This window comes from Cydia pomonella, chromosome 22 (genome assembly GCF_033807575.1).
Source record: "Cydia pomonella isolate Wapato2018A chromosome 22, ilCydPomo1, whole genome shotgun sequence".
Classification (NCBI taxonomy): domain Eukaryota; kingdom Metazoa; phylum Arthropoda; class Insecta; order Lepidoptera; family Tortricidae; genus Cydia; species Cydia pomonella.
In genome coordinates, this window is record NC_084724.1 from 966912 (window position 1) to 978635 (window position 11724).

At 39.8% G+C, this 11724-nt stretch overlaps 1 protein-coding gene across 1 annotated transcript; it reads right to left on the minus strand.

Moving 5' to 3' along the window:
- Positions 1 to 983: 983 nt before the first annotated feature.
- On the minus strand, positions 984 to 11446 carry LOC133529975 (zinc finger protein 271-like). The gene is made up of 5 exons (XM_061867767.1): positions 11058 to 11446; positions 10039 to 10288; positions 8152 to 8454; positions 7624 to 7926; positions 984 to 3610 (listed from the first exon to the last, which is right to left on the minus strand). Exons 2-5 carry the CDS (start codon positions 10250 to 10252, stop codon positions 1878 to 1880), a joined length of 2553 nt encoding a protein of 850 aa, XP_061723751.1. The 5' UTR covers positions 10253 to 10288; positions 11058 to 11446; the 3' UTR covers positions 984 to 1877.
- Positions 11447 to 11724: the final 278 nt, after the last annotated feature.

Here is an 11724-nt window from a genome sequence, read left to right on the forward strand (position 1 = left end):
AAATACCCGGCTAAACGTATTTACAGTAAATGAGGAACGGTAGGTATCCAAATGCGAAGGAAATAATATTTTTACTGTACTCCCCTCGATAGGCTTCGTGAAATTATAGCTAAAAATAACTCAAATTTAAAGAAAACGACATCAAAACGTATGTTATTTTTACTGTGCGGCTAATGCTTTTTGTAGGACTGTAGGTACAAAGCAACGTTACGTAAATTTTAAGTTAAGGGTCATTCTGTTTATTCAGTACAAGCGACCTTAAGCGAATATTCGAAGTCTAAACTTTGGCACTTATCGCAATTCGCAAATTTTATCATACCTAACCTGCCCAACTAATTTAACCATGCATCTTTAGTTGAGGAATAATCTACCCAGTAGTCAGTTAATTTATTCAAGAATCAAAACTTGCCAAGACAAATAAATTCAATAAAGATTCAAAATACATTCATATAATCACGCCTATTTCCCGGAGGGGTAGGTAGAGACCACGGATTTCCCCTTGCTACGAGCCTGACATGCCTCTTTCGCTTCCTTCACTTTCATGACATTCCTCATACACGCTTGCTGGTTTAATCAGAGAAAGTCCGCCGAGGTCTCCCCCTTCCAGCTCCCTCTTCTACTTCTCCCTTATACACTCTCTTTGTTAGCATTATTTCACTCATTCTTTCCACACATCTTCGTTCAGTCCATTTATCACACTGTTCCTAATTCTATCTTATAATCTCACACCACACACACTTTTCAACGCTCTCATTTCCACTGCATTCACATGGGTCTGATGCCTCTTCTGCCATACCCAATTTTCGCTACCATACATAAGTGTAGGCACCAACACCCCTCTATGCACAACCAACCATGCTTTTTGTGACACCTTCTGCCTGCTCATAAAAGCGTTGAGTGCCCAATCCACAGGATTTCCAGCATTCACTCTCCTATCAATATATACAGGTTACATACATTAAGGTTCCCTAATACACAAACTCTTTCACTTGTTCCACTCTTTCTTGACCATCAAAATTTCACAGTTTGTCATATTTTCTCCCTTTCCAAATACCATTACTTTCGTTTGGCTTACAATTATTTTAATTCCTTTCCTTTCAAAAGATCCATGCATTATAATTACCATCTGCTTCAACTCTTCACCCGACGACGCTAGCAATACCAGGTCATCAGCGTAAAGAAGACATTTGACGAGTAACCCACTCATTCTCAGCCCACATTCATAATTTCTCAAATGATGCACACATTTTACCACTTTGGAAGTGTCTCTCGCGCAAACTTTTCAGGTTAGAAAAAAATGATATTAGAAACCTCTATATCATTTTTGAAGACATATCCATAGATACCCCACACGTATGGGTTTGATGAAAAAAAAAATTAAGTATAGGGAACCCCAAAAATTTACTGTTTTTTTTTTCTATTTTTGTGTGAAAATCTTAATGCGGTTCACAGAATACATCTACTTACCAAGTTTTAACAGTATAGTTCTAATAGTTTCGGAAAAAAGTGGCTGTGACACGGACAGACAGACAGACAGACGAATCCATTAGGGTTCCGTTTTCTGCCATTTGGCTACGGAACCCTAAAAACATATCCCTCGCTACGCATCCTCGCACATCTCTGGTGGAGACGCAACCTGAAGCAGCCTCTCGCCACTACACACGCCACTCGCTCGTCCTGCACGACACACGCCGGCACGACACCGGGAACACATCGTGCAAGGGAGCCACGACACATACACCACATAGCCCACACCCGACACATGTTCTGTACGAACTATTTCTGGGTTTTTCAACGGAATGCTTCGTTCTAAGATGTCTTTGTAAATCATATTTATATCCACTTCTGTTGTTGCCGTGGGTACAAATAAAAGGCTTTTAGTCAGTATGTATCATCTGATGTTTTAGCAAGTCTCCTTTCCAATTGGTCTTATATACGCAATTGCTACATTTGAATAGCTTCACCCCAGTATGTATCGTCAGGTGTCTTTGTAAGTCTGACTTTTGACTGCATTTGAAATCACAGTGGTTACACTGAAATGGCTTCGCCCCAGTATGTATCATCAGGTGTTCTTGTAAGTGTGACTTCTGTCTGCATTTGTAATCACAGTGGCTACACTGAAATGGCTTCGCCCCAGTATGTATCATTAGGTGTTTTTGTAAGTGTGACTTCCGATTGCATTTGTAATCACAGTGGCTACACTGAAATGGCTTCGCCCCAGTATGTTTCATCAGGTGTCTTTGTAAGGTTGACTTATTTCTGCATTTGTAATCACAGTGGCTACACTGAAATGGCTTCGCCCCAGTATGTATCATTAGGTGTCTTTGTAAGGATGACTTCAGAATGCATCTGTAATCACAATGGCTACACTGAAATGGCTTCGCTCCAGTATGTATCATCAGGTGTCTTTGTAAGTCTGACTTCCGACTGCATGTGTAATCACAGTGGCTACACTGAAATGGCTTCGCCCCAGTATGTATCATCAGGTGTCTTTGTAACTCTGACTTCTGACTGCATTTGTAATCACAGTGGTTACACTGAAATGGCTTCGCCCCAGTATGTTTCATCAGGTGTCTTTGTAAGTGTGACTTATTTCTGCATTTGTAATCACAGTGGCTACACTGAAATGGCTTCGCCCCAGTATGTATCATCACGTGTCTTTGTAAGTTTGACTTCTGTTTGCATTTGTAATCACAGTGGCTACACTGAAATGGCTCCGCCCCAGTATGTTTCATCAGGTGTCTTTGTAAGTGTGACTTATTTCTGCATTTGTAATCACAGTGGCTACACTGAAATGGCTTCGCCCCAGTATGTATCATCAGGTGTCTTTGTAAGTCTGACTTTTGACTGCATTTGTAATTACAGTGGCTACACTGAAATGGCTTCGCCTCAGTATGTATCATCATGTGTTTTTGTAAGTGTGACTTCCGATTGCATTTGTAATCACAGTGGCTACACTGAAATGGCTTCTCGCCAGTATGTTTTATTTCGTGTCTTTGTAAAATAGAACTAGCACTGCACTTGTAGTTGCAATAATTACATTTATTAGACTGTTTTCCAGTGAGTATTCTCTGTTGCCTCCGGTTGTGCGTCTTCTTGTGACGTCGCAGATTTGATTCAACTCTGCATTTGAAATCACAGTCGCTACACTCAAAAGGTTTTCCAGCAAAGTGTATTGTTTGGTGTTTGTGTAAATTACTTTTACACGAACTTGTGTAACTACAGTGACTACAGTTGAAATTATTTTCCGAAGAGTGCCTCTTTAAATGAGTCTCCAAACTTTTCTTGGAACTTGTTGTATACTCACATCCAGCACACATGAAATTTGTGACACCGTGTTCGCTTTTCTCGTGTTCTATTACAAGCAATTTTGTTTGAAACGTAAAACTACAAGAATCACAAGCATATCTCTTGGCTCCAGACGATAAGTGGGTATATTGTAAGTGATTCCTTAAAATAGACTTATTTATAAAACGTTCGCCGCAGTGTTCGCAGCTGTATGGTTTGCCTCCGCTGTTCGCAGTGGCGTCGCCGCGGAGGCGCTCGAGCACCACGGAACAAGCCGTCGCGAGCTGTTCCCTGGCGCGGGCGGCGCTGCCGTCCGAACACACTGGAACACAAATTAACAAAACAATTTAAACGGATTATAATATAGCATATAATTATAATGCATGCCATCAAAAACATAAATGTGAATTGAGAGCCAAGTTCAATATGAAATACTGTATACAGCGCGTCTCAAGACTATGGGACATCAAGGGAAAGTACCTTAAATATAAGACAGGATATTTTGCTAAAAGAAGACTTTTTTATTTTCAAAACTGGGTAATACGGCATTCAAAGATTTAAAAAAAAAATAAGTTACTTTGCCTGGAAATCGAACCGACTCAAATGTGAAAAAAAAACATCTGTATTTTTATGATGCCAATCGCAAGAATGCATAAAAAATAAGTCATCTCAGAAATATGATATCGCAAAAGATATGAATAAAGTAAAAATTTTGATTAAAATTTCAAGATTCGGTTTAATTTTTTAATTCTTTGAATGCAATATTACTTACTTTTAAAAATAAAATAAAGTCTTCTTTCAGCAAAATATCCTATCTACGATATTTAAGGTACTTTCCCCTGATGTCCCATAGTCTTGGGACGCCCACCCAATTAGCTCGAAATGGGGGTGAAAAGGGGGGTGCAATTTTATATAGAGAATCAATAACCGCAGAACCGGCAGATAGTTTTTGTTATGGGGAAGGATATAGAATAGTTTTTAGCCCCAAAATCACCCCGTAAGGATGAAAATGTGTGGAAAATCTCATTACGAGGGAAAAGGGGGTTGCATTTAGTAAGGGGTATCAGTAAAAAGCAGATTGTATAAAAGATGCCTCCAGATACGAATTTCAGGATTTTTAATAGGAAGTCACCCCAACCATTTAAATTAGGGGATGAAAGTTTGTCATAAGGAACTTACAAAAGGAAGTGAAATACCACCAAAAGCATTTTCATGTAAAATGTTGCCAAGACGAAACTACCATAAGGCTCGCACTGTCAAAAAGTTATCAGATCTCTTGAAGACAGTAAGCTTCCATGGCACCCTGCCAGGGCACACAAATTGGCTTAATACTAAATTACAGGCTATGCATGCTATCACGTCTATACATGATATAGTCTATACATGATGTCTATGATAGTAATAATTATACCTACATCCATTCAAATACTATTTTTTGAATGGATGTAGGTATAATTATTAATAAGTCAGCTTCTGACTCTACAAGCCCTAACTTCACAAACTCACCTTAGTCAAAATATATGGCTTGGGCGTTTCGTTACTTTTTTTTTTATACTACGTCGGTGGCAAACAAGCGTACGGCCCGCCTGATGGTAAGCAGTTTCCGTAGCCAATGTTCGCCTGCAACTCCAGAGGAGTTACATGCGCGTTGCCGACCCTAAACCCCCCTCCCCCTCGTTGAGCTCTGGCAACCTTATTCACCGGGAGGAACACAACACTATGAGTAGGGTCTAGTGTTATTTGGCTGCGATTTTCTGTAAGGTGGAGGTACTTCCCCAGTTGGGCTCTGCTCTAGATCTGGAATAACATCCGCTGTGCTGTGCCCTACCACACAAAACGAGATGACATTCACAATGCCCATACCTCTCTTTTGGACGTAGTTTAAGGACGTACCCGAGTCCAAACAACTACAAGAACTACTGTATAACAAAAAATTATGAATATTTTTTTACCTTACGCCCATGTGAAACGTTACAAGCTTGGCTCTACAAGAGACATGATAACGTTTTGACAGGCGAGCCTTATGATTTCGTCGTCACTTTGACGAAAGTTTTTCTTCGGTTCGGTTTACATGAAAATGTTTTTGGTGGGATGGCCCAACAGAAGTATTTACCGGTTAAGCCTGCAACTGTAGTCGCCATCGCTACCTATACATTTCAATGGCTTATGCCCAGCATGTATCATGTACAGACACTTCATTCGGTTCTTGTCTGTTTGTTAATTTCATGTACCTAGTTGGTTACTAAGTTCTGTTACTCGATTTGCAACCTCTTTTATTTCCGTTAAAACAAATGCTACCGAAAAAATAAAAAATGATATAATGTGGTGGATTTGTGAGCAACAAGGGGAATCCAGATCCACCGTGATACAGTTTTTACTAGTACGGGGATCAGATGACGCTTACTCAATGTTTCATTGCATTTACCTTAAAACTTGTTTATAAATTATTTACAATGGTAAGTTCACCTTGTATCATTTATTACTTGTAAGCAGTTGTGAGCTATCATGTACTTAGCTAAATAAAGTTATATTTTTTTTTTTTATAAATATATACCACACATAACGCTTATCTCGTCGTATCTATAATGAATTGTGGCCTAAAAGAGAATCGTATCGCAGTAATTGCGTTGCATAAATGTGAGCACCCGCCAAACATGATTTTGAAGTTAGTTGAAAACCTAAAAATCAACAAACAATTTGTTTATCGCACAATTAATAGATACAATAGTACTTAGAGCTTCGGTGACCACAAGAGGTCTGGAAGACCATGCACCGTTCGGACCCCAGCTCTAATAAAGGCAGTGAAGGCGAGAATTGCAAGAAACCCCGTCCTGAAGCAAAAGTTGTTGGCAATACAGATGTCTGTGAAGAGAAGCTCCCTAAAAAAAGTTATCAATGAAAACCTTGGACTACACGCTTACCGCAGACAAAAAGGTTATTTGCTTAATGGACGATTAAAGGCTAGAGAGAAGTTGCGTGCTATTGAAACGGTACGCACAAAATGGCCACCGAAAAATACTATTTACTGATGAAAAATTTTTTACCATTGAAGAATGTTGTAACCGCCAGAATGACAGAGTGTACGAGTATGCAAAAAACAGTCAAGAGGCGATTGCGGCTGTACCGAGAGTGCAACGAGGCCATTATCCCTCTTATGTGATGATTTGGCTGGGTGTGTCATACTCAGGGCTAACACAGGTTCATTTCTGTGAAAAAGGTGTGAAAACTGGGGCCAAAGTTTACCAGGAAACCGTTCTCGAACCAATAGTGAAGCTCTTAAGCCACACTCTATTTCAAAACCAGCCATGGGTCTTTCAACAGGACTCAGCTCCTGCACATAAGGCAAAAACAACTCAAGCCTGGTTTCGAAGGAACAAAATTGACTCTATTGCCCACGGATACTGGCCGTCCTCCAGCCCGGACCTTAACCCCCTGGATTATGCCATATGGCAGGTTATTGAGTAGAAAGCCTGTGCTAAACCCCACACAAATCTTGACTCCCTCAAGCGGGCCATAGTTAAGACAGTGACGGAATTAGACATGACAATCGTGCGTGCCGCTATTGTTGTTGTTGTCGTTGACTGGCCTCGTCGTTTGAGGGCCTGTGTCAAGGCCAGGTGAGGCCATTTTGAATGATATTGTCATATGTAATTCCTGATTTTGTGTACTTTAGTTTAATAGATAGTTTATTCAACTTTCGTTCGTATATTTTATGTAGTTAAAGATTATTGCAATAACAGAATTTAGTAACCAACTAGGTAGTATAATTATTTATATAAGAACTCAATCCTTGGAGACCCTTTACACCTCTAAGGATATTTGAATGGTATTTTTTTTTAAATTATATTTAATCTCTGACACTTAAGAGATTTTTACATCTCTTAAGAATTTCAGTATTTGTTGTTTGTATTTTTCATCATATTTATTTGTGTAATTCGACAATCAGAGATTGTATACATCTCTATTAAAATATCTAATATTTAATTGATTCTATATTTGTAATTGTATTATGTTATTTATTGTAAAAAACTGACATGTAAAAGTGCCCCTGTGACCTATTTGCTAAATAAATGTTTGGTTTGTTTCTTTATTCGGTGGTTTTAAAAGGGATTTTTCTGACTTCATTTGTAACCACAGTAGTATACGTCTCATATATGTAGCAGTATGTCACATTTCGTCTTTGTAACATAGAACTAGTACAGCACTTGCAGTCGCAATTACTACATTAGTGAGCATTTTCTCCAGTGTGAATCGTTTATTTCTGTAAATCAATTTTAAACGAGTGACTCTTTAAATGAGTCTGTAATATTTTCTTAGAATTTGTTGTATACTCACGTTTAGCACATATGGAATTTGTAACACCATGTCCGCTTTTCTCGTGATCCATTGCAAGCGATTCAGATTGGAATGTAGAATCACTAAAATCACATGGAATTTGTCTTGGCCCGATTGCTAAGTGAGTGAGTTGAATATGTTTCCTTAAGATAGACTTGTTTCTGAAACGTTTTCCACAGTGATCGCAGCTGTATGGTTTGCCTCCGCTGTTCGCAGTGGCGTCGCCGCGGAGGCGCTCGAGCACCACGGAACAAGCCGTCGCGAGCTGTTCCCTGGCGCGGGCGGCGCTGCCGTCCGAACACACTGGAACACAAATTAACAATTCATGTTTTTCGTCGCATATTCAAGCTCAGCTCAATCGATCTTTTAAAAAAAATAAGTTTTTATTTTCTTATTGTTTGGCGTTTGTGTAAATTACTTTTACACGAATTTGTGTAACTGCATTGACTTAAATCAAAATTATTCTCCAAAGAGTGTCTCTTTAAATGAGTCTGCACAAACTTTTCTTAGAACTTGTTGTATACTCACATTCAGCACACGTGAAATTCGTAATACCGTGTTCACTTTTCTCGTGTTCTTTTACAAGCAATTCGGTGCGAAATGTAGAACCACAAAAATCACAAGCAAATAGTTTTTGTTCGGTCGATAAGTGTGTGTTTTGTATGTGATTTCTTAAAATATATTTGTTTCCGAAATGCTTGCCGCAGTGTTCGCAGCCGTATGGTTTGCCTCCACTGTGAACAGTCGCGTCACCGCGGAGGCGCTCGAGCAACATTGAACATGTCATCGCGCGCTGTTTCCTGGCGCAAGCGGCGCTGCTGTCCGAACTCACTGAAACACAAAATACAATTCATGTTTTGTGTCGTATATTTAAGCACAGTTCAATCGATCTATAAAAAAAAAGTTTTTAGAGTTCCGTACCCAAAGGGTAAAACAAGGCCCTATTACTAAGACTCCGCAGTCCATCCGTCCGTCTGTCCGTCTGTCATCAGGCTGTATCTCATGAACCGTGATAGACAATTGAAATTTTCACAGATGACGTATTTCTGTTGCCACTATAACAACAAATACTAAAAACTACGAAACCCTCGGTGAGCGAGTCCGACTTGCACTAAGTGAAAAAAAAAAAAAATTTTCTAGACTTAAAAAAACTCGAAATTAAAATAATCGTGTTCTGCCTTTTCCCCGAACATTAAATCTATTGTACGAATTTCATTTGTCAGTCAACTTTTCGCCAACGATTTTATTTTGGCAACCATCTTCGTCTAATTTTAACTATGAAAATGTTTTGCTTTTTAATTTTTTTGTAAGTAGATTATTATTATGACATAATATATAACATTTGGAACACATTTAATTTGCCAAATAACTGGGCTGGGCGTTTTTCGCGTCAGCACGCGATAAATAAGGTAGTTCGCAGGGCTTTGGTCTCACCCAACGGTCCCTGTGTCCTGGAGCCTCCGAGTTTGTGCGCTCGGGTGGCAAAAGGCCAGATGGTCTCATATTGGTTTTTTGACAGAAGGGTCGGTGCATCTTATGGGACGCAACATGTGTTAGTAATATTGACTAGGCACCTTTGCCCCGACCCATCTGACAATGAGTTACCAGGGACGGCCTTAGCCTCTACGAGGCTCCGGGCGGAAAATCTTTGCGAGGCCCCTGTTTTTAGTGCTAACTAAAAAAAATGGTAGGCCGTATCAGGGAAACGCCTTGTACACTGTCTAAAAAAACGGGAAACAGAAAAGATCATCTCAACGGGCTCCTTACCCATTCATGGACTTTTTTTTTAATACTTTACGTCGGTGGCAAACAAGCATACGGCCCGCCTGATGGTAAGCAGTCGCCGTAGCCTATGTACGCCTGCAACTACAGAGTTGTCAATAGCGCGTTGCCGTCCCTAGCATTCCCCCCCCTTGTTGAACTCTGGCAACCTTACTCACCGGCAGGAACACAACACTATGAGTAGAGTCTAGTGCTATTTGGCTGCAGTGTTCTGTAAGGTGGAGGTACTTCCCCAGTTGGGCTCTGCTCTAGATCTGGAATGATATCCGCTGTGCTGTGCCCTACCACACAAAGCGAGATGACATTCACAATGCCCATACCTCTCTTTTGGACGTAGTTTAAGGACGTACCCGGGTCCTGTAACCCACCTCACCAGCGTCTGATGTCCGGATATACTCGCGCTCACTATGGCCAGAGTAGACGTGCTTCGGCCCGGCGGCGTGCTCGGGCGAGGAAAACGCGCGCGCTGCCTGTGTGGACCCGCCTATTGTCTTGTTTCTGACCACTCTGTCACACTTCTATTTTTGTCTTTTATCAAATAAATACTAAAGTTGACTAAAAATCCATACAAATTAATGGTTAGACACAGTGGTAGGTTTTGACATTAAAGAGCAGATTTTCTTATAAACAGACCTTGAAACACTTTCGGTCGGTGCCACTCCTCGGGGCCAAGCACAACCTCATCCTTGACCTCATGATCAATATAGAGTCCAGCCTCTGCGGCTGCTGCGCTCACTCCTTGCCAGGCGCCATCCTCACACTCCTGCTCCTCCTTTACACACGTCTCTCCGGGCTCTGTCTTCACACACACCGCCTCTGTCTTACCACATGCTGTCTCTAGGGGCATGTTGTTGTGCGCTCACAAGCTGGTAGCAGTGAGAACCTGCAATGCAAATAGCATGTGGTTGGTGGAGTCTCACATAGAAGGAATGTTGTGGTATTTCATTTCTAGCAGAATATAATGTTTATGATGCAGGTGTTACCAACACCAAAAAAAAAAGACTAGAAGAAACATAAAATTAATCTTTAAAATATAGCAGACTCCTATGCAAGTGCAAAAATGCATGGAGAAATTATAAATGAATTCATTGATAAAGTATGTTACGCTTTTACGGCTGATGGTACAAAGTTTTTAAATAAATGTTTTAGCAATGCCAAGAAAGAATAATCTTTGATATATATCTTTTAGAACATAACAAACAATATACAAGTCAAACTAGTTCTACAATGGCCTACATAGCCACCATGTCAGTGTGTCGCATTATTAACTACTCAATAATCCTAATCTAAATTGGTGACAAAAACTATAGGACACTAAAATAAAAGAAATTACAAAAATACCACAGAGTGGCTTGATGTAAGCTCAAATGGGACTAAGTCAGGGGCAGCGTGAGGCAATCCTCCTCACCATGTTACCTATTTCGAATAGCCTAACTAGGTAAGGGCGCCGAGATTCAATTTTAAACTTGCAAGTGCGTCACGGATTGAAAAACATTGGGAATCCCTAGACTAAGTACTATACTGTTGAAGTAAATGAGATATTCCTAGAACTACATATAAGTTCGATAGAGTTAGACGCGATCACGTGAACAAGTACAGCTACAGCACAGAGTACGTAAAAGTAGCTAAACATAAGTAATGAAAGTAAGTACCTTTTCTCGCTACAGCACAGATTACAAGAGATGGCTACAGCCTCAATCGACGAAAGCGGAAGTCTACTTATTCACTTGGCAAAAAAATACAAACTACTTATCGTAGACAGCTCGCATGATACAGCTATTTGATTTAAACCAAGAATAAGTGCAATTATCTTGGCAAAAATCACCATTTAATAGCCGAAACACAACAGACAACACTTAAGTAACATAACCTCAAAAATTTGACAACTTATGCAGTTTTTTTTTCGTCCATCTAGACGGGCTAAAGCTATAAGCCATACTGCCTTGTAATGAATAGAAAATTTTATTTTTAGTAAGTTTAATCCGGTAAAGCGCCAATTATACATTCACACTTCCCGATGTCGGTCCTGATAATCATTTTAGTTTCACAGAATATCAGCACATCGTTAACAATATTTGAAATGTAAAAATTTTTTTTGTCTCTAATTGCCAAAAATGTTAAATGTTTTATATTTTTGTATACGAACGATTTTTTTACATTTCAAATATTGTAAATGATGTGCTGAGACTACGTGAAACGGAAAAATATTTTCTCGATATCGGGCCCGAAATCGGGAGTGATTTCGGGTTGATCGAGAAGTGTGGATGTAATCGGCACTTAAAAGACTGCCCACAAACGCGCATAAAACACAATAATTAA

Coding starts and splice junctions, on each gene's coding strand:
- LOC133529975 (XM_061867767.1), bottom strand. CDS start 10,252: ATGCCCCTAGAGACAGCATGTGGTAAGACAGAGGCGGTGTGTGTGAAG. Junction 7,927..8,151: donor GAATTTCACGTGTGCTGAAT/GTGAGTATACAA, acceptor TTTGTGTTCCAG/TGTGTTCGGACGGCAGCGCC. Junction 3,611..7,623: donor AAATTCCATATGTGCTAAAC/GTGAGTATACAA, acceptor TTTGTGTTCCAG/TGTGTTCGGACGGCAGCGCC.